This window comes from Oncorhynchus mykiss, chromosome 8, assembly GCF_057628025.1.
Source record: "Oncorhynchus mykiss isolate SJ-2025 chromosome 8, ASM5762802v1, whole genome shotgun sequence".
NCBI classification, from domain to species: Eukaryota; Metazoa; Chordata; class Actinopteri; order Salmoniformes; family Salmonidae; genus Oncorhynchus; species Oncorhynchus mykiss.
This window is the reverse complement of record NC_143029.1, coordinates 91499786-91524330: the sequence shown is the minus strand read 5'-3', so window position 1 is coordinate 91524330 and position 24545 is coordinate 91499786. Positions and strand designations below refer to the sequence as shown.

The 24545-nt window shown below is 43.3% G+C and overlaps 1 protein-coding gene across 1 annotated transcript in view; it reads right to left on the bottom strand.

Annotated features, from left to right (window-relative positions):
* zzz3 (zinc finger, ZZ-type containing 3) overlaps positions 1-24545 on the bottom strand; it is a 62240-nt gene that overhangs the window by 13985 nt on the left and 23710 nt on the right. The window contains exons 3-10 of the mRNA XM_036986720.2: positions 19069-19207; positions 18827-18974; positions 15925-16043; positions 13490-13561; positions 11169-11270; positions 3789-3884; positions 1946-2095; positions 1071-1205 (exon numbers count right to left, since the gene is read on the bottom strand). Of these exons, the coding sequence (XP_036842615.2) occupies positions 1071-1205; positions 1946-2095; positions 3789-3884; positions 11169-11270; positions 13490-13561; positions 15925-16043; positions 18827-18974; positions 19069-19207 (961 nt within the window). The remainder of the gene's footprint in view (positions 1-1070; positions 1206-1945; positions 2096-3788; positions 3885-11168; positions 11271-13489; positions 13562-15924; positions 16044-18826; positions 18975-19068; positions 19208-24545) is intronic.

Here is a 24545-nt window from a genome sequence, read left to right as displayed (position 1 = left end):
GTTATAGAGAGACAGTCAGCTACCTACCACACCCCCTTATTGTTATAGAGGGACAGTAGAGACAGTCAGCTACCTACCACACCCCCTTACTGTTATAGAGAGACAGTCAGCTACCTACCCACCACACCCCCTTACTGTTATAGAGGGACAGTAGAGACAGTCAGCTACCTACCTACCACACCCCCTTACTGTTATAGAGAGACAGTCAGCTACCTACCACACCCCCTTATTGTTATAGAGGGACAGTAGAGACAGTCAGCTACCTACCTACCACACCCCCTTATCCACCAAACCCAGATTCATCCTTTGGACTGCCAGATGGTGAAGCTTGGTTCATCACTACAGAGAAAGTGTTTCCACTGCTCCAGAGGCCAATGGCGGTGAGCTTTACACCACTCCAGTCGACGCTTGGCATTGTGCATGGTGAGGCTTGGCATTGTGCATGGTGATGTGAGGCTTGGCATTGTGCATGGCGATGTGAGGCTTGGCATTGTGCATGGTGATATGAGGCTTGGCATTGTGCATGGCGATGTGAGGCTTGGCATTGTGCATGGTGATGTGAGGCTTGGCATTGTGCATGGCGATGTGAGGCTTGGCATTGTGCATGGCGATGTGAGGCTTGGCATTGTGCATGGCGATGTGAGGCTTGGCATTGTGCATGGTGATCTGAGGCTTGGCATTGTGCATGGTGAGGCTTGGCATTGTGCATGGTGATGTGAGGCTTGGCATTGTGCATGTTGATGTGAGGCTTGTGTGCAGCTGCCCGGCCATGGAAACCCATTTCATGAAGCTCTTGAATAACAGTTCTTGTGCTGATGAGGCTTCCAGAGGCAGTTTGGAACTGGGCAGTGATGTAACCGAGGACAGACAATTAGCGCTGCGCTCTTCAGCACTCAACGGTCCAGTTCTATGAGCTTGTGTGGCTTAACACACGTGCGTGTGTACCTTGTATCCATGGTGATGTGTGTACCTTGTATCCATGGTGATTTGTGTACCTTGTATCCACAGTGATGTGTGTACCTTGTATCCATGGTGATGTGTGTACCTTGTATCCATGGTGATGTGTGTACCTTGTATCCATGGTGCAGGGCCATGCTACTCTCAGCCTGGATCTCCTGCAGTTTGTGTTTCTTCATCCTCTTCAGCTCCAGAAGCTCCTTGTACTCCGGCAGGTGTCTCAACTCCACAGGTACACCCTCCTCATCCTGGACACACACACACGCAGATACACACACACACACGCAGATACACACACACACACACACACACACACACACACACACACAGGGTCAAGGACATACACTTTTTAGTATGACAGACTAAGAGTCAGGTTTCTGAAAAGGAGTGTTTGTCGTGACAGGAAGGGTCAAGACTAAAGACAAACACCCTGCTTCCTTTACTGAATGACTGTCTGAGCTTTGCTGCTGACGCACTTTCACAGCATGTCTGGCTCCCGGCAGGGCACAGCGACCAGCTGGGTCTTAAAGGTTACACATCAGAAGCAGATGGAAATGGAGAGTGAGAGAGAGAGAGAGAGAGAGAGAGAGAGAGAGAGAGAGAGAGAGAGAGAGAGGAAAGAGAGAGACAGAGAGAGAGTTAAGGGAGAGAGAGGAAAGAGAGAGACAGAGAGAGAGAGTTAAGGGAGAGGCGTGCGGTCAGTGTGTGTCGTACCGTGTGGTCAGTGTGTGTCGTACCGTGTGGTCAGTGTGTGTCGTACCGTGTGGTCAGTGTGTGTCGTACCGTGTGGTCAGTGTGTGGTACCGTGTGGTCAGTGTGTGGTACCGCGTGGTCAGCGTGTGGTACCGTGTGGTCAGGTGGTCAGCAGGTCGTACCGTGTGGTCAGTGTGTCGTACCGTGTGGTCAGTGTGTGGTACCGTGTGGTCAGTGTGTGGTACCGTGTGGTCAGCGTGTGGTACCGTGTGGTCAGGTGGTCAGCGTGTCGTACCGTGTCGTCTCCATCAGGGTCCTGCAGGGAGCTGTAGTAGGCCGCTCTCTCATCCTCTTCTTCCATAAAGACGGGAGGCTCATATGACGTCAGGAAGGTAGACGGTCGGTACAGGTGCTTGTTCAGGTGGTGCTGCCTCTTATTGGACACCTACAGACAACAACAGATTACTTATGTTTATAGATTACTTATGATTACAGATTACTCGCGTCTCTTAGTCATTGAAACTAAACCCACTGGTTATTAAACTAAACCCACTGGTTATTAAACTAAACCCAATGGTTATTAAACTAAACCCATTGGTTATCAAACTAAACCCACTGGTTATTAAACTAAACCCACTGGTTATTAAACTAAACCCACTGGTTATTAAACTAAACCCACTGGTTATTAAACTAAACCCACTGGTTATTAAACTAAACCCAATGGTTATTAAACTAAACCCACTGGTTATTAAACTAAACCCAATGGTTATTAAACTAAACCCATTGGTTATTAAACTAAACCCACTGGTTATAAAACTAAACCCACTGGTTATTAAACTAAACCCGCTGGTTATTAAACTAAACCCACTGGTTATAAAACTAAACCCAATGGTTATTAAACTAAACCCACTGGTTATTAAACTAAACCCACTGGTTATTAAACTAAACCCACTGGTTATTAAACTAAACCCACTGGTTATTAAACTAAACCCACTGGTTATAAAACTAAACCCGCTGGTTATTAAACTAAACCCACTGGTTATTAAACTAAACCCACTGGTTATTAAACTAAACTCACTGGTTATAGACCCCACCGTTGGTTATTAAACTAAACCCACTGGTTATTAAACTAAACCCACTGGTTATTAAACTAAACCCAATGGTTATTAAACTAAACCCACTGGTTATCAAACTAAACCCACTGGTTATTAAACTAAACCCAATGGTTATTAAACTAAACCCACTGGTTATAAAACTAAACCCACTGGTTATTAAACTAAACCCAATGGTTATTAAACTAAACCCACTGGTTATTAAACTAAACCCACTGGTTATTAAACTAAACCCAATGGTTATTAAACTAAACCCACTGGTTATTAAACTAAACCCACTGGTTATTAAACTAAACCCACTGGTTATAAAACTAAACCCACTGGTTATTAAACTAAACCCACTGGTTATAAAACTAAACCCGCTGGTTATTAAACTAAACCCACTGGTTATTAAACTAAACTCACTGGTTATAGACCCCACCGTTGGTTATTAAACTAAACCCACTGGTTATTAAACTAAACCCACTGGTTATTAAACTAAACCCACTGGTTATTAAACTAAACTCACTGGTTATAGACCCCACCGTTGGTTATTAAACTAAACCCACTGGTTATTAAACTAAACCCACTGGTTATTAAACTAAACCCACTGGTTATTAAACTAAACCCACTGGTTATAAAACTAAACCCACTGGTTATAAAACTAAACCCACTGGTTATTAAACTAAACCCACTGGTTATTAAACTAAACCCACTGGTTTTAAACTAAACCCACTGGTTATTAAACTAAACCCACTGGTTATTAAACTAAACCCACTGGTTATTAAACTAAACCCACTGGTTATTAAACTAAACCCACTGGTTATAAAACTAAACCCACTGGTTATAAAACTAAACCCACTGGTTATTAAACTAAACCCACTGGTTATTAAACTAAACCCACTGGTTATTAAACTAAACCCACTGGTTATTAAACTAAACCCACACATCCAGAGGTGAACCAAGGTAAGTCAGTTTAAAGCAACAACAAAATGTCTGGGGAGAGGAGAGGTTTGAGAACCACTGAGGGAGGGAATATCTAGATACCTTCTTGTTGTACATGCACATGTTGGGGGTCCTCCCAGGAACAGGGATTCCTGCTTTGGTCAGTTTGATGAAGTACTTCTGTACGCGGCTGGCCACCTGCACACGCACACGCACACACACACACACACGCACACACACACACACACGGAGAACAAGCTTCCAGCTCAAAGATACTTTTATACTGTGACAAACACCATCAGAGACTTGTTTCTCTGACCTGTACCCAGATCAGAGTGTTATATTAACCTGTACCCAGATCAGAGTGTTATATTAACCTGTACCCAGATCAGGGTGTTATATTAACCTGTACCCAGATCAGGGTGTTATATTAACCTGTACCCAGATCAGGGTGTTATATTAACCTGTACCCAGATCAGAGTGTTATATTAACCTGTACCCAGATCAGGGTGTTATATTAACCTGTGCCCAGATCAGGGTGTTATATTAACCTGTACCCAGATCAGGGTGTTATATTAACCTGTGCCCAGATCAGGGTGTTATATTAACCTGTACCCAGATCAGGGTGTTATATTAACCTGTACCCAGATCAGGGTGTTATATTAACCTGTACCCAGATCAGGGTGTTATATTAACCTGTACCCAGATCAGGGTGTTATATTAACCTGTACCCAGATCAGGGTGTTATATTAACCTGTACCCAGATCAGGGTGTTATATTAACCTGTACCCAGATCAGGGTGTTATATTAACCTGTACCCAGATCAGAGTGTTATATTAACCTGTACCCAGATCAGGGTGTTACATTAACCTGTTTCTCTGACCTGTACCCAGATCAGGGTGTTATATTAACCTGTACCCAGATCAGGGTGTTACATTAACCTGTTTCTCTGACCTGTACCCAGATCAGGGTGTTATATTAACCTGTACCCAGATCAGGGTGTTATATTAACCTGTACCCAGATCAGGGTGTTATATTAACCTGTACCCAGATCAGGGTGTTATATTAACCTGTACCCAGATCAGGGTGTTATATTAACCTGTACCCAGATCAGAGTGTTAGATTAACCTGTTTCTCTGACCTGTACCCAGATAAGGGTGTTATATTAACCTGTAACCAGATCAGGGTGTTATATTAACCTGTACCCAGATCAGGGTGTATTATTAACCTGTAACCAGATAAGGGTGTTATATTAACCTGTACCCAGATCAGGGTGTTATATTAACCTGTTTCTCTGACCTGTACCCAGATCAGAGTGTTATAGTAACCTGTACCCAGATCAGGGTGTTATATTAACCTGTACCCAGATCAGAGTGTTACATTAACCTGTTTCTCTGACCTGTACCCAGATCAGGGTGTTACATTAACCTGTACCCAGATCAGGGTGTTATATTAACCTGTACCCAGATCAGAGTGTTATATTAACCTGTACCCAGATCAGAGTGTTATATTAACCTGTACCCAGATCAGGGTGTTATATTAACCTGTTTCTCTGACCTGTACCCAGATCAGGGTGTTATAGTAACCTGTACCCAGATCAGGGTGTTATATTAACCTGTACCCAGATCAGAGTGTTATATTAACCTGTACCCAGATCAGGGTGTTATATTAACCTGTTTCTCTGACCTGTAACCAGATCAGAGTGTTATATTAACCTGTACCCAGATCAGGGTGTTATATTAACCTGTTTCTCTGACCTGTACCCAGATCAGGGTGTTATAGTAACCTGTACCCAGATCAGGGTGTTATATTAACCTGTACCCAGATCAGAGTGTTATATTAACCTGTACCCAGATCAGAGTGTTATATTAACCTGTACCCAGATCAGGGTGTTATATTAACCTGTTTCTCTGACCTGTACCCAGATCAGAGTGTTATATTAACCTGTTTCTCTGACCTGTACCCAGATCAGGGTGTTATATTAACCTGTACCCAGATCAGGGTGTTATATTAACCTGTACCCAGATCAGGGTGTTATATTAACCTGTACCCAGATCAGGGTGTTATATTAACCTGTACCCAGATCAGGGTGTTATATTAACCTGTACCCAGATCAGGGTGTTATATTAACCTGTACCCAGATCAGGGTGTTATATTAACCTGTACCCAGATCAGGGTGTTATATTAACCTGTACCCAGATCAGGGTGTTATATTAACCTGTTTCTTTGACCTGTACCCAGATCAGAGTGTTATATTAACCTGTACCCAGATCAGGGTGATATATTAACCTGTACCCAGATCAGGGTGTTATATTAACCTGTACCCAGATCAGAGTGTTATATTAACCTGTACCCAGATCAGGGTGTTACATTAACCTGTTTCTCTGACCTGTACCCAGATCAGGGTGTTATATTAACCTGTACCCAGATCAGGGTGTTACATTAACCTGTTTCTCTGACCTGTACCCAGATCAGGGTGTTATATTAACCTGTACCCAGATCAGGGTGTTATATTAACCTGTACCCAGATCAGGGTGTTATATTAACCTGTACCCAGATCAGGGTGTTATATTAACCTGTACCCAGATCAGAGTGTTAGATTAACCTGTTTCTCTGACCTGTACCCAGATAAGGGTGTTATATTAACCTGTACCCAGATCAGGGTGTTATATTAACCTGTACCCAGATCAGGGTGTATTATTAACCTGTACCCAGATCAGGGTGTTATATTAACCTGTACCCAGATCAGGGTGTTATATTAACCTGTTTCTCTGACCCGTACCCAGATCAGAGTGTTATATTAACCTGTACCCAGATCAGGGTGTTATATTAACCTGTACCCAGATCAGAGTGTTACATTAACCTGTTTCTCTGACCTGTACCCCGATCAGGGTGTTACATTAACCTGTACCCAGATCAGGGTGTTATATTAACCTGTACCCAGATCAGAGTGTTATATTAACCTGTACCCAGATCAGAGTGTTATATTAACCTGTACCCAGATCAGGGTGTTATATTAACCTGTTTCTCTGACCTGTACCCAGATCAGGGTGTTATAGTAACCTGTACCCAGATCAGGGTGTTATATTAACCTGTACCCAGATCAGGGTGTTATATTAACCTGTACCCAGATCAGGGTGTTATATTAACCTGTTTCTCTGACCTGTACCCAGACCAGGGTGTTATAGTAACCTGTACCCAGATCAGAGTGTTATATTAACCTGTTTCTCTGACCTGTACCCAGATCAGGGTGTTATATTAACCTGTACCCAGATCAGAGTGTTATATTAACCTGTACCCAGATCAGAGTGTTATATTAACCTGTTTCTCTGACCTGTAACCAGATCAGGGTGTTATATTAACCTGTACCCAGATCAGGGTGTTATATTAACCTGTACCCAGATCAGAGTGTTATATTAACCTGTACCCAGATCAGAGTGTTATATTAACCTGTACCCAGATCAGGGTGTTATATTAACCTGTACCCAGATCAGGGTGTTATATTAACCTGTTTCTCTGACCTGTACCCAGATCAGGGTGTTATATTAACCTGTTTCTCTGACCTGTACCCAGATCAGAGTGTTATATTAACCTGTTTCTCTGACCTGTACCCAGATCAGGGTGTTATATTAACCTGTACCCAGATCAGGGTGTTATATTAACCTGTACCCAGATCAGGGTGTTATATTAACCTGTACCCAGATCAGGGTGTTATATTAACCTGTACCCAGATCAGGGTGTTATATTAACCTGTACCCAGATCAGAGTGTTAGATTAACCTGTTTCTCTGACCTGTACCCAGATAAGGGTGTTATATTAACCTGTAACCAGATCAGGGTGTTATATTAACCTGTACCCAGATCAGGGTGTATTATTAACCTGTAACCAGATAAGGGTGTTATATTAACCTGTACCCAGATCAGGGTGTTACATTAACCTGTTTCTCTGACCTGTACCCAGATCAGAGTGTTATAGTAACCTGTACCCAGATCAGGGTGTTATATTAACCTGTACCCAGATCAGAGTGTTACATTAACCTGTTTCTCTGACCTGTACCCAGATCAGGGTGTTACATTAACCTGTACCCAGATCAGGGTGTTATATTAACCTGTACCCAGATCAGAGTGTTATATTAACCTGTACCCAGATCAGAGTGTTATATTAACCTGTACCCAGATCAGGGTGTTATATTAACCTGTTTCTCTGACCTGTACCCAGATCAGGGTGTTATAGTAACCTGTACCCAGATCAGGGTGTTATATTAACCTGTACCCAGATCAGAGTGTTATATTAACCTGTACCCAGATCAGGGTGTTATATTAACCTGTTTCTCTGACCTGTAACCAGATCAGAGTGTTATATTAACCTGTACCCAGATCAGGGTGTTATATTAACCTGTTTCTCTGACCTGTACCCAGATCAGGGTGTTATAGTAACCTGTACCCAGATCAGGGTGTTATATTAACCTGTACCCAGATCAGAGTGTTATATTAACCTGTACCCAGATCAGAGTGTTATATTAACCTGTTTTTCTGACCTGTAACCAGATCAGGGTGGTATATTAACCTATACCCAGATCAGGGTGTTATATTAACCTGTACCCAGATCAGAGTGTTATATTAACCTGTACCCAGATCAGAGTGTTATATTAACCTGTACCCAGATCAGGGTGTTATATTAACCTGTTTCTCTGACCTGTACCCAGATCAGAGTGTTATATTAACCTGTTTCTCTGACCTGTACCCAGATCAGGGTGTTATATTAACCTGTACCCAGATCAGGGTGTTATATTAACCTGTACCCAGATCAGGGTGTTATATTAACCTGTACCCAGATCAGGGTGTTATATTAACCTGTACCCAGATCAGGGTGTTATATTAACCTGTACCCAGATCAGGGTGTTATATTAACCTGTACCCAGATCAGGGTGTTATATTAACCTGTACCCAGATCAGGGTGTTATATTAACCTGTACCCAGATCAGGGTGTTATATTAACCTGTTTCTTTGACCTGTACCCAGATCAGAGTGTTATATTAACCTGTACCCAGATCAGGGTGATATATTAACCTGTACCCAGATCAGGGTGTTATATTAACCTGTACCCAGATCAGAGTGTTATATTAACCTGTACCCAGATCAGGGTGTTACATTAACCTGTTTCTCTGACCTGTACCCAGATCAGGGTGTTATATTAACCTGTACCCAGATCAGGGTGTTACATTAACCTGTTTCTCTGACCTGTACCCAGATCAGGGTGTTATATTAACCTGTACCCAGATCAGGGTGTTATATTAACCTGTACCCAGATCAGGGTGTTATATTAACCTGTACCCAGATCAGGGTGTTATATTAACCTGTACCCAGATCAGAGTGTTAGATTAACCTGTTTCTCTGACCTGTACCCAGATAAGGGTGTTATATTAACCTGTACCCAGATCAGGGTGTTATATTAACCTGTACCCAGATCAGGGTGTATTATTAACCTGTACCCAGATCAGGGTGTTATATTAACCTGTACCCAGATCAGGGTGTTATATTAACCTGTTTCTCTGACCCGTACCCAGATCAGAGTGTTATATTAACCTGTACCCAGATCAGGGTGTTATATTAACCTGTACCCAGATCAGAGTGTTACATTAACCTGTTTCTCTGACCTGTACCCCGATCAGGGTGTTACATTAACCTGTACCCAGATCAGGGTGTTATATTAACCTGTACCCAGATCAGAGTGTTATATTAACCTGTACCCAGATCAGAGTGTTATATTAACCTGTACCCAGATCAGGGTGTTATATTAACCTGTTTCTCTGACCTGTACCCAGATCAGGGTGTTATAGTAACCTGTACCCAGATCAGGGTGTTATATTAACCTGTACCCAGATCAGGGTGTTATATTAACCTGTACCCAGATCAGGGTGTTATATTAACCTGTTTCTCTGACCTGTACCCAGACCAGGGTGTTATAGTAACCTGTACCCAGATCAGAGTGTTATATTAACCTGTTTCTCTGACCTGTACCCAGATCAGAGTGTTATATTAACCTGTTTCTCTGACCTGTAACCAGATCAGGGTGTTATATTAACCTGTACCCAGATCAGGGTGTTATATTAACCTGTACCCAGATCAGAGTGTTATATTAACCTGTACCCAGATCAGAGTGTTATATTAACCTGTACCCAGATCAGGGTGTTATATTAACCTGTACCCAGATCAGGGTGTTATATTAACCTGTTTCTCTGACCTGTACCCAGATCAGGGTGTTATATTAACCTGTTTCTCTGACCTGTACCCAGATCAGAGTGTTATATTAACCTGTTTCTCTGACCTGTACCCAGATCAGGGTGTTATATTAACCTGTACCCAGATCAGGGTGTTATATTAACCTGTACCCAGATCAGGGTGTTATATTAACCTGTACCCAGATCAGGGTGTTAAATTAACCTGTACCCAGATCAGGGTGTTATATTAACCTGTACCCAGATCAGGGTGTTATATTAACCTGTTTCTCTGACCTGTACCCAGATCAGGGTGTTATATTAACCTGTACCCAGATAAGGGTGTTATATTAACCTGTACCCAGATCAGGGTGTTATATTAACCTGTACCCAGATCAGGGTGTTATATTAACCTGTACCCAGATCAGGGTGTTATATTAACCTGTACCCAGATCAGGGTGTTATATTAACCTGTACCCAGATCAGGGTGTTATATTAACCTGTTTCTCTGACCTGTACCCAGATCAGGGTGTTATAGTAACCTGTACCCAGATCAGAGTGTTATATTAACCTGTACCCAGATCAGGGTGATATATTAACCTGTACCCAGATCAGAGTGTTATATTAACCTGTACCCAGATCAGGGTGATATATTAACCTGTACCCAGATCAGGGTGTTATATTAACCTGTACCCAGATCAGAGTGTTATATTAACCTGTACCCAAATCAGGGTGTTATATTAACCTGTACCCAGATCAGGGTGTTATATTAACCTGTTTCTCTGACCTGTACCCAGATCAGGGTGTTACATTAACCTGTTTCTCTGACCTGTACCCAGATCAGGGTGTTATATTAGCCTGTACCCAGATCAGGGTGTTACATTAACCTGTACCCAGATCAGGGTGTTATATTAACCTGTACCCAAATCAGGGTGTTATATTAACCTGTACCCAGATCAGGGTGTTATATTAACCTGCACCCAGATCAGAGTGTTAGATTAACCTGTTTCTCTGACCTGTACCCAGATAAGGGTGTTATATTAACCTGTACCCAGATCAGGGTGTTATATTAACCTGTACCCAGATCAGGGTGTTATATTAACCTGTACCCAGATCAGGGTGTATTATTAACCTGTACCCAGATCAGGGTGTTATATTAACCTGTACCCAGATCAGGGTGTTATATGAACCTGTTTCTCTGAGGACCTGCTCACGCATACCTTTGAAAGTGTAAGTGTGTATCTCAGTGTGTGTGTGTGTGTGACCTGTTTAGCGGTCCTGTTGCCCAGGGCGTCAGCTATCTTCTGCCAGCGTTTAGACTCCACCTCCTCAGGAGGAAACTGCAGCAGCAGGTGCTCCAGCTTTTTCTACACACACACAGAGAGAGAGAGAGAGAGAGAGAGAGAGAGAGAGAGAGAGAGAGAGAGAGAGAGAGAGAGAGAGAGAGAGACAGAGAGAGAGAGAGAGAGAGAGAGAGAGAGACAGAGAGACAGAGAGACAGAGAGACAGAGAGACAGAGAGACAGAGAGACAGAGAGAGAGACAGAGAGACAGAGAGACAGAGAGACAGAGAGAGACAGAGAGAGACAGAGAGACAGAGAGAGACAGAGAGACAGAGAGAGACAGAGAGACAGAGAGAGACAGAGAGACAGAGAGACAGAGAGACAGAGAGACAGAGAGACAGAGAGACAGAGAGACAGAGACAGAGAGAGAGAGAGAAATCAATCACATTTATTCAGAAAGCCCTTCGTACATCAGCGGATATCTCAAAGTGCTGTACAGAAACCCAGCCTAAAACCCCAAGCAGCAAGCAATGCAGGTGTAGAAGAACGGTGGCTAGGAAAAACTCCCTAGAAAGGCAGGAACCTAGAGAGGAACCAGTCCTCTTCTGGCTGTGCCGGGTGGAGATTATAACAGAGTACATGGCCGATTAATTAGGGCCGATTTCAAGTTTTCATAACAATGGGTAATCGGCCGATTACATTGTAACCCACGAGGAAACTGCGTGGCAGGCTGACCACCTGCTACGGGAGTGCAGAGTCAAAAGGACCTTGTGGCTGCAATGAGCCAAGGTTAGTTGCTAGCTAGCATTAAACTTACCTTGTAAAAAAAAAAAAAAAACAATCTTCACATAATCACTAGTTAACGACACGTGGTTGATGATATTACTAGGTTAACTAGCTTGTCCTGCGTTGCATATAATCGATGCGGCGCCTGTTAATTTACCATCGAATCACAGCCTACTTCGACTTCGCCAAACGGGGGATGATTTAACAAAGGTGCACTCGCGAAAAAAACACATTCGTTGCACAAATGTAACTAACCACAATCAATTAGTTCAAATAAATGCATGTTTGCAGCCAATATTAACTTGGGAAATTGTGTCAATTCTCTTGCATTCGGTGCAAGGCAGAGTCCGTGTATTTGCAACAGTTTGGGCTGCCTGGCTCGTTGCGAACTGTGTTGCTTCCTAACAAGGACTAATTAATATGCCAGAATTTTACATAATTATGACAAAACATTGAAGGTTGTTCAATGTAACAGCAATATTTAGACTGATGGATGCCACCCGTTAGATAAAATACGGAACGGTTCCGTATTTCACTGAAAGAATAAACATTTTGTTTTCGAAATGACTGTTTCCGGATTTGACCATATTAATGACCTAAGGATCGTATTTCTGTGTGTTATTATATTATAATTAAGTCTATGATTTGATAGAGCAGTCGGACTGAGCGGTGGTAGGCAGCAGCAGGCTCGTAAGCATTCATTCAAACTGCACTTTCCTGCATTTGCCAGCAGCTCTTAGCAATGCTTGAGATTAGCTCCTGAGATTAGACTGGCAATACTAAAGTACCTATTAGAACATCCAATAGTCAAAGGTATATGAAATACAAATGGTAGAGAGAGAAATAGTCCTATAATTCTTATAATAACTACAACCTAAAACTTCTTACCTGGGAATATTGAAGACTCATGTTAAAAGGAACCACCAGCTTTCATATGTTCTCATGTTCTGAGCAATGAACTTAAACGTTAGCTTTCTTACATGACACATATTGCACTTTTACTTTCTTCTCCAACACTTTGTTTTTGCATTATTTAAACCAAATTGAACATGTTTCATTATTTATTTTAGGCTAAATTGATTTTATTGTTGTATTATATTAAGTTAAAATAAAAGTGTTCATTCAGTATTGTTGTAATTATCATTATTACAAATATATATAAAAATCACCCGATTTAATCGGTATCCGCTTTTTTTTTGTCCTCCAATAATCGGTATCAGCGTTGAAAAATCATAATCGGTCGACCTCTAGTTCATAGATGACCAGCAGGGTCTGGTAATAAAAACCACAGTGGTTGTAGAGGGTGCAACAGGTCAGCACCTCAGGAGGAAATGTCAGTTGGCTTTTCATAGTCGAGCATTCAGAATTAGAGACAGCAGGTGCGGTAGAGAGAGAGAGAGAGACAGTCGAAAGACCACAGACACACACACACATTACCTTTAAAGACCATACACACATTATCACTAAGGTCCACACACACATTGTCTATAAAGAACACACACACACCCTTGTCAGTACCTGTTCTTCCACGGTCCACAGCTGGTTGAAGGTGTCAGGTTTACTCTGGTGACACAGCCGCCCTCGGATCATCTGGACACAGAGAGAGACAGGTTAGAGAGAGAGAGACAGGTTAGAGAGACGGGTTAGAGAGAGAGAGAGAGACGGGTTAGAGAGAGAGAGAGAGACGAGTTAGAGAGAGAGAGAGACGGTTTAGAGAGAGAGAGAGAGACGGGTTAGAGAGAGAGAGAGAGACGGGTTAGAGAGAGAGACGGTTTAGAGAGAGAGAGACGGTTTAGAGAGAGAGAGACGGGTTAGAGAGAGAGAGAGACGGGTTAGAGAGAGAGAGAGACGGGTCAGAGAGAGAGAGAGACGGGTTAGAGAGAGAGAGAGACGGGTTAGAGAGAGAGAGAGACGGGTCAGAGAGAGAGAGACGGGTTAGAGAGAGAGAGACGGGTTAGAGAGAGAGAGACGGGTTAGAGAGAGAGAGACGGGTTAGAGAGACGGGTTAGAGAGAGAGAGACGGGTTAGAGAGAGACAGGTTAGAGAGAGAGACGGGTTAGAGAGAGAGACGGGTTAGAGAGAGACAGACGGGTTAGAGAGAGACAGACGAGTTAGAGAGACGGGTTAGAGAGAGAGAGACGGGTTAGAGAGAGAGAGACGGGTTAGAGAGAGAGAGACGGGTTAGAGAGAGAGAGACGGGTCAGAGAGAGAGAGACGGGTCAGAGAGAGACAGGTTAGAGAGAGAGAGACGGGTTAGAGAGAGAGAGGCGGGTTAGAGAGAGAGAGGCGGGTTAGAGAGAGAGAGAGAGACGGGTTAGAGAGAGAGAGAGAAGCGGTAACCTGGATTGTACAACATTAGCCAATTATTATTTTCAAAGGTCTTCAAACTCTGCAACAATTGGTTGTTCATCATCGCTAGACAACTATTTTCAAGTCTTTGCCAAAACTGTAACTCGGCCATTCAGGAACATTCACTGTCTTCTTGGTAAGCAATTCAAGTGTAGATTTGGCTTTGTGTTTTATGTTATTGTCCTGCTGAAAGTTGAATTCATCTCCCAGTGTCTGGCGGAAAGCAGACTGAACCAGGTTTTCCTCTAGGATTTTGTCTGTGATTAGCGCCATTCCATTTCTTATTTATCCTGAAAAACTCCCCAGTCCTTAACGATTACAAGCATACCCATAACATGACGCAGCCACCACTATGCTTGAAAATATGGAGAGTGGTACTCAGTAATGTGTTGTATTGGATTTGCCCCAAACAACAAGTTGCATTCGGGACAAAAAGTGATTTGCTTTGCTATATGTTTTGCAGCATTACTTTAGTGCCTTGTTGCAAACAGGAAGCATGTTTTAGAATAGTTTTGTTCTGTGCAGGCTTCCTTCTTTTCACTCTGTCATGTAGGTTAGTATTGTGGAGTAACTACAATGTTGTTGATCCATCCTCAGTTTTCTCCAATCATAGCCATTATACTCTGAGACTGTTTTAAAGTCACCATTGGCCTCATGTTGAAATCCCTGAGCGGTTTCCTTCCTCTCCGGCAACTGAGTTAGGAAGGACGCCTGTATCTTTGTACTGACAGGGTGTATTGATACACCATCCAAAGTGTAATTAATAACTTCACCATGATCAAAGGGATATTCAATGTCTTCTTTTTAAAATATTTTAACCATCTACCAATAGGTACCTTTCTTTGCGAGGCATTGGAAAACCTCCCTGGTCTTTGTGGTTGATTCTGTGTTTCAAATTCACTGCTTCGACTGAGGGACCTTACAGATAATTGTATGTGCAGGGTACAGAGATGAGGGACATTACAGATAATTATATGTGCAGGGTACAGAGATGAGGTAGTCGTTCAAAAATCATGTTAAACACTATTATTGCACACATAGTGAGTCAATGCAACTTATTATGTGACTTGTTAAGCACATTTTTACTCCTGAACTATTTAGGCTTGTCATAACAAAGGGGTTGAATACTTATTGACTGAAGACATTTCCGGGTTTTAATTTTTTATTAATTTGTAAAAATGTTGAAAAACATAATTCCTCTCATGGGATATTATGGTTTATTATGTGTTGGCCAGTGACAAAACAAATCTACATTTGTATTTATTAATTGAACCTGTATTTAACTAGGCAAGTCAGTTAATAACAAATTCTTATTTACAATGACTGGTCTAGGAACAGTGGGTTAACTGCCTGTTCAGGGGCACAACGACAGATTTGTACCTTGTCAGCTCGGGGATTCGATCCAGCAACCTTTCAGTTACTGGTCCAACGCTCTAACCACTAGGCTACCCAATTTAATCCATTTTAAATTCAGGCTGTAAGACAACAAAATGTGGAGAAAGTCAAGGCGTGTGAATACCTCCTGAAGGCATTGTGTGTGTGTGTGTGTGTGTGTGTGTGTGTGTGTTGGGGAGCGTAACCGTAACCATTGGCAGTGTGTTTACCTGTGAGTTGCTGCTGTTCTCCAGAGCATCACTAGAGGGCAGAGCAGAGTACAGGGTCGACGATTCACCCTCCTTGTCCTTGGGATCCAAGGGGCTGATTGGTCGGTCTGGTAACCTGACTATAGAAATAATAATACAGCACACTGATTGGTCAGTCTGGTAACTATAGTAATAATAATAATAATAATAATACAGCACACTGATTGGTCAGTCTGGTAACCTGACTATAGAAATAATAATACAGCACACTGATTGGTCAGTCTGGTAACTATAGTAATAATAATACAGCACACTGATTGGTCAGTCTGGAAACCTGACTATAGTAATAGTAATAATACAGCACACTGATTGGTCGGTCTGGTAACCTGACTATGATAATAATAATAATACAGCACACTGATTGGTCAGTCTGGTAACTATAGTAATAATAATACAGCACACTGATTGGTCAGTCTGGTAACTACAGTAATAATAATAATACAGCACACTGATTGGTCAGTCTGGTAACTATAGTAATAATAATACAGCACACTGATTGGTCAGTCTGGTAACTATAGTAATAATAATACAGCACACTGATTGGTCAGTCTGGTAACTATAGTAATAATAATAATAATACAGCACACTGATTGATCAGTCTGGTAACTATAGTAATAATAATAATAATAATAATACAGCACACTGATTGGTCGGTCTGGTAACTATAGTAATAATAATAATAATAATACAGCACACTGATTGGTCGGTCTGGTAACTATAGTAATAATAATAATAATAATAATAATAATACAGCACACTGATTGGTCGGTCTGGTAACTATAGTAATAATAATAATAATAATAATAATACAGCACACTGATTGATCAGTCTGGTAACTATAGTAATAATAATAATAATACAGCACACTGATTGATCAGTCTGGTAACTATAGTAATAATAATAATAATAATACAGCACACTGATTGGTCGGTCTGGTAACTATAGTAATAATAATAATAATAATAATACAGCACACTGATTGGTCAGTCTGGTAACTATAGTAATAATAATAATAATAATACAGCACACTGATTGGTCGGTCAGGTAACTATAGTAATAATAATAATAATAATAATACAGCACACTGATTGATCAGTCTGGTAACTATAGTAATAATAATACAGCACACTGATTGGTCGGTCTGGTAACTATAGTAATAATAATAATAATAATAATACAGCACACTGATTGGTCAGTCTGGTAACTATAGTAATAATAATAATAATAATACAGCACACTGATTGGTCAGTCTGGTAACTATAGTAATAATAATAATAATAATAATACAGCACACTGATTGGTCAGTCTGGTAACTATAGTAATAATAATAATAATAATACAGCACACTGATTGGTCAGTCTGGTAACTATAGTAATAATAATAATAATAATACAGCACACTGATTGGTCAGTCTGGTAACTATAGTAATAATAATAATAATAATACAGCACACTGATTGGTCAGTCTGGTAACTATAGTAATAATAATAATAATAATAATAATACAGCACACTGATTGGTCAGTCTGGTAACTATAGTAATAATAATAATAATAATACAGCACACTGATTGGTCAGTCTGGTAACTATAGTAATAATAATAATAATAATAATACAGCACACTGATTGATCAGTCTGGTAACTATAGTAATAATAATACAGCACACTGATTGGTCGGTCTGGTAACTATAGTAATAATAATAATAATAATACAGCACACTGATTGGTCAGTCTGGTAACTATAGTAATAATAATAATACAGCACACTGATTGATCAGTGGTAACTATAGTAATAATAATACAGCACACTGATTGGTCGGTCTGGTAACTATAGTAATAATAATAATAATAATACAGCACACTGATTGATCAGTCTGGTAACTATAGTAATAATAATAATAATAATAATAATAATAATACAGCACACTGATTGGAGACAGAAAGAACAAAGCATTTCCAAAACATTGGAAGATAAGACCCATTTCAATTATGAAATAAACAATTAGTCAATCAAACAACTTAATTCATACGATGCCTTGTCGGTAACGATCGACTCACCCTTATCCAATATGAGTTTGAGCCTCCTGGTCGACTTACCCTCATCCGTTTGAGCCTCCTGGTCGACTCACCCTCATCAGTTTGAGCCTCCTGGTCGACTCACCCTCATCAGTTTGAGCCTCCTGGTCGACTCACCCTCATCAGTTTGAGCCTCCTGGTCGACTCACCCTCATCAGTTTGAGCCTCCTGGTCGACTCACCCTCATCAGTTTGAGCCTCCTGGTCGACTCACCCTCATCAGTTTGAGCCTCCTGGTCGACTCACCCTCATCAGTTTGAGCCTCCTGGTCGACTCACCCTCATCAGTTTGAGCCTCCTGGTCGACTCACCCTCATCAGTTTGAGCCTCCTGGTCGACTCACCCTCATCAGTTTGAGCCTCCTGGTCGACTCACCCTCATCAGTTTGAGCCTCCTGGTCGACTCACCCTCATCAGTTTGAGCCTCCTGGTCGACTCACCCTCATCAGTTTGAGCCTCCTGGTCGACTCACCCTCATCAGTTTGAGCCTCCTGGTCGACTCACCCTCATCAGTTTGAGCCTCCTGGTCGACTCACCCTCATCAGTTTGAGCCTCCTGGTCGACTTACCCTCATCAGTTTGAGCCTCCTGGTCGACTCACCCTCATCAGTTTGAGCCTCCTGGTCGACTCACCCTCATCAGTTTGAGCCTCCTGGTCGACTTACCCTCATCAGTTTGAGCCTCCTGGTCGACTCACCCTCATCAGTTTGAGCCTCCTGGTCTACTCACCCTCATCAGTTTGAGCCTCCTGGTCGACTCACCCTCATCAGTTTGAGCCTCCTGGTCGACTCACCCTTATCGAATATGAGTTTGAGCCTCCTGGTTTTGCGTTTCTTGTCACAGAACTCCCTCTCGAAGTCTCCCAGTCCTGACGTGTACTGGTCCCATGAGATGTCTGGCAGCTGAACCACTCTCTGGGGCCGCGGCATGCCCAGTTCCACCTGGGGGTCAGAGGTAAGAACTCAGCAGGAAGTGACCTCATAGAACAAGACAGAGAGAGACAGAGAGAGATAGCGAGAGAGAGGAGCAACAAACCTGTTTCTGCAGCTGCTCCACAAAGCTGACCGGGTCTTGGAGAGCTTCTCTCTGCTGTCTGGCCAGACGCTCCAAGTCCAGTATACTCTGAGTCCTCTGGGCCTCCAACACACCTACAGTCTGGAGTAACCTCTGGTAACTGATGGAGGGGGGAGAGGGGGGGGGGGTAACAGAGGGGGGAGAGGTTAATTTGCTTATTAGGATCCCCATTACCTTTTGCAGAAGCAGTACCTGCTCTTCCCGGGGTCCTCAAAACACACAAGACATGACAAGTAAGAGAGAAACGGACAGTCACTCAAATGTAATCTACAACAATATACAAACAAAGTACAATAATGTGTCTGTTTGTTCCCTTATGGTCCCCGTAGTTCCATGAGATCATGGCTCTGTGGAATACTGTGAAGGTAGTTCCATGAGATCATGGCTCTGTGGAATACTGTGAAGGGAATTCCATGGGATCATGGCTCTGTGGAATACTGTGAAGGTAGTTCCATGAGATCATGGCTCTGTGGAATACTGTGAAGGTAGTTCCATGAGATCATGGCTCTGTGGAATACTGTGAAGGTAGTTCCATGAGATCATGGCTCTGTGGAATACTGTGAAGGTAGTTCCATGGGATCATGGCTCTGTGGAATACTGTGAAGGTAGTTCCATGAGATCGTGGCTCTGTGGAATACTGTGAAGGTAGTTCCATGAGATCATGGCTCTGTGGAATACTGTGAAGGTAGTTCCATGGGATCATGGCTCTGTGTAATACTGTGAAGGTAGTTCCATGGGATCATGGCTCTGCGTAATACTGTGAAGGGAGTTCCATGAGGTAATGTCTCTGTTTAATACTGTGAAGGTAGTTCCATGTGATCATGACTATATAATACTGTGAAGGGAGTTCCATGGGATCATGGCTCTGTGGAATACTGTGAAGGTAGTTCCATGAGATCATGGCTCTATGTAATACTGTGAAGGGAGTTCCATGGGATCATGGCTCTGTGTAATACTGTGAAGGTAGTTCCATGAGATCATGGCTCTATGTAATACTGTGAAGGGAGTTCCATGGGATCATGGCTCTGTGTAATACTGTGAAGGTAGTTCCATGGGATCATGACTGTATAATACTGTGAAGGTAGTTCCATGAGATCATGGCTCTATGTAATACTGTGAAGGGAGTTCCATGGGATCATGGCTCTGTGTAATACTGTGAAGGTAGTTCCATGGGATCATGGCTCTGCGTAATACTGTGAAGGTAGTTCCATGGGATCATGGCTCTGCGTAATACTGTGAAGGTAGTTCCATGGGATCATGGCTCTGCGTAATACTGTGAAGGGAGTTCCATGAGGTAATGTCTCTGTTTAATACTGTGAAGGTAGTTCCATGTGATCATGACTATATAATACTGTGAAGGTAGTTCCATGGGATCATGACTGTATAATACTGTGAAGGTAGTTCCATGTGATCATGGCTCTGTGTAATACTGTGAAGGGAGTTCCATGTGATCATGGCTCTGTGTAATACTGTGAAGGGAGTTCCATGTGATCATGGCTCTGTGTAACACTGTGAAGGTAGTTCCATGTGATCATGGCTCTGTGTAATACTGTGAAGGTAGTTCCATGTGATCATGGCTCTGTGTAATACTGTGAAGGGAGTTCCATGAGGTAATGTCTCTGCATAATACTGTGCGTTGCCAATAATTTGTTTTGGACTTAGGGACTGTCCTTTTCGTCACAGTAATTGATCATAAAAACGATAAATCTCTCTTCAACCCTCAACCAGGAAAGACTATCATGCATATTGTCGTTGTGAGGGGCGGCAGGTAGCCTAGTGGTTAGAGCGTTGGACTAGTAACCGAAAGGTTGCAAGATCGAATTCCCAAGCTGTTGTTCTGCCCCTGAACAAGGTAGTTAAACCACTGTTCCTAGGCCAGGATGACCCACTGTTCCTAGGCCAGGTTAACCCACTGTTCCTAGACCAGTTAACCCACTGTTCCTAGGCCAGGTTAACCCACTGTTCCTAGACCAGTTAACCCACTGTTCCTAGACCAGTTAACCCACTGTTCCTAGACCAGTTAACCCACTGTTCCTAGACCAGTTAACCCACTGTTCCTAGACCAGGTTAACCCACTGTTCCTAAACCAGGTTAACCCACTGTTCCTAGACCAGGTTAACCCACTGTTCCTAGACCAGGTTAACCCATTGTTCCTAGACCAGTTAACCCACTGTTCCTAGACCAGTTAACCCACTAGACCAGTTAACCCACTAGACCAGTTAACCCACTAGACCAGTCAACCCAGTCTAGCCCGGTTCAACCCAGTCCAGCCCGGTTCAACCCAGTTCAGCCCAGTTCAACCCAGTCCAGCTCAACCCAACCCAACAGGACCTGACTGCCCAGCACTGACTGCCCAGCACCCAGCACTACCCCTATTCCCTACACGGTGCACTACTCTGGACCAGGGCCCGTAGTGCACTATGGAATAGGGTGCCGTTTGGGATGCAACCTCCGATCCCTGCATTCATCTGAGCTAACGACAGTAGTTTCTTCATCACAGTAATCTCACTCTAGCTGGCAACATGAATCATATTACCAATATATGTCACATGATACTCCCTAAGGATCAGTTCTATTTTCCAAACCTTGGTACCCTCAGCCTGAACTCTCAGCTGGGCACCATCAAGGATGGATTTTATAGGAGGGTTGTTTTAGAATCAGTCGGTCGGGTTTCTATTCCTATTCCAATTAAAGATATGAAAACTGCTGTTTTCAATTAGGATTTTTCAAGTCTTGGCTTGGAATTTAAAGTCACACCCTGAAATTGAAAGGCAATAGAGCTCCTGAAACGCAGAGATGAGATACCTCTGGTTCGTTCAGCCACTCCTATGGGGAAATGAGTTACCTCTGGTTCGTTCAGCCACTCCTATGGGGAAATGAGTTACCTCTGGTTCGTTCAGCCACTCCTATGGGGAAAATGAGTTACCTCTGGTTCGTTCAGCCACTCCTATGGGGAAATGAGGTACCTCTGGTTCGTTCAGCCATTCCTATGGGGAAATGAGTTACCTCTGGTTCGTTCAGCCACTCCTATGGGGAAATGAGGTACCTCTGGTTCGTTCAGCCACTCCTATGGGGAAATGAGGTACCTCTGGTTCGTTCAGCCACTCCTATGGGGAAATGAATGGACCAACAGACCAACTACCCTGTCATCACTAACCCTCCACTACCATTATCACCACAGACCAACTACCCTGTCATCACTAACCCCCATTATTACCACAGGCTAACTACCCTGTCATTACTAACCCCCCACTACCACCACAGACCAACTACCCTGTCATCACTAACCCCCATTATCGCCACAGACCAACCCCCCTGTCATCACTAACCCCCATTATCACCACAGACCAAACCCCACTGTCATCACAAATACCCATTATCACCACAGACCAACCCCCGTCATCACTAACCCCCATTATCACCACAGACCAACCCCCCTGTCATCACTAACCCCCATTATCACCACAGACCAACTCTCCTGTCATCACCACAGACCAACTACCCTATCATCACTAACCCCCATTATCACCACAGACCAACTTACCTGTCATCACCACAGACCAACTACCCTGTCATCACTAACCCCCATTATCACCACAGACTAACTCCCCTGTCATCACTAACCACCCACTACCACCACAGACCAACTACCCTGTCATCACTAACCCCCATTATCACCACAGACCAACTGCCCTGTCATCACTAACCCCCATTATCATCACAGACCAACTACCCTGTCATTAATAACCCCCATTATCACCACAGACCAACTACCCTGTCATTACTAACCCCCATTATCACCACAGACCAACTACCCTGTCATTAATAACCCCCATTACCACCACAGACCAACTACCCTGTCATTACTAACCCCCATTATCACCACAGACCAACTTCCCTGTCATTACTAACCCCCATCATCACCACAGACCAACCTCCCTGTCATTACTAACCCCCATTATCACCACAGACCAACCCCCCTGTCATCACTAACCCCCATTATCACCACAGACCAACCCCCCTGTCATCACTAACCCCCATTATCACCACAGACTAACTCCCCTGTCATCACTAACCCCCCACTACCACCACAGACCAACTACCCTGTCATCACTAACCCCCATTATCACCACAGACCAACTGCCCTGTCATCACTAACCCCCATTATCATCACAGACCAACTACCCTGTCATTAATAACCCCCATTATCACCACAGACCAACTACCCTGTCATTACTAACCCCCATTATCACCACAGACCAACTACCCTGTCATTAATAACCCCCATTACCACCACAGACCAACTACCCTGTCATTACTAACCCCCATTATCACCACAGACCAACTTCCCTGTCATTACTAACCCCCATCATCACCACAGACCAACCTCCCTGTCATTACTAACCCCCATTATCACCACAGACCAACCCCCCTGTCATCACTAACCCCCATTATCACCACAGACCAACCCCCCTGTCATCACTAACCCCCATTATCACCACAGACCAACCCCCCTGTCATCACTAACCCCCATTATCACCACAGACCAACTACCCTATCATCACTAACCCCCATTATCACCACAGACCCAGTTGTAATATCTGATGCTGGTGTGTTGAGGGGTGACGGCAGCAGCCATCCACACTAACAGACACCAGACAGTAGTAGCCTATAAAATCTACTGAAGGAGAAACCTGCAGTCAATCCAATGGAAATAACGTTTCCAGCATTTTCCAGTGAGTCAGAGCTCTACAGTGCTACCATGTTGTGCTCCTTGCAAAAAAAAAAAAAATCAGGATTTTCCATTTCTACATTATACCCTTTCACAACCCTGCACCCAAAGACCTGTACGACCCTGCACCCAAAGACCTGTACAACCCTGCACCCATAGACCTGTACGACCCTGCACCCAAAGACCTGTACGACCCTGCACCCAAAGACCTGTACGACCCTGCACCCAAAGACCTGTACAACCCTGCACCCAAAGACCTGTACGACCCTGCACCCAAAGACCTGTACGACCCTGCACCCAAAGACCTGTACAACCCTGCACCCAAAGACCTGTACGACCCTGCACCCAAAGACTTGTACGACCCTGCACCCAAACACCTGTACGACCCTGCACCCAAAGACCTGTACGACTCTGCACCCAAAGACCTGTACGACCCTACACCCAAAGACCTTTACAACCCTGCACCCAAAGACCTGTACAACCCTGCACCCAAAGACCTGTACGACCCTGCACCCAAACACCTGTACGACCCTGCACCCAAAGACCTGTACAACCCTGCACCCAAAGACCTGTACAACCCTGCACCCAAAGACCTGTACAACCCTGCACCCAAAGACCTGTACAACCCTGCACCCAAAGACCTGTACAACCCTGCACCCAAAGACCTGTACAACCCTGCACCCAAAGACCTGTACAACCCTGCACC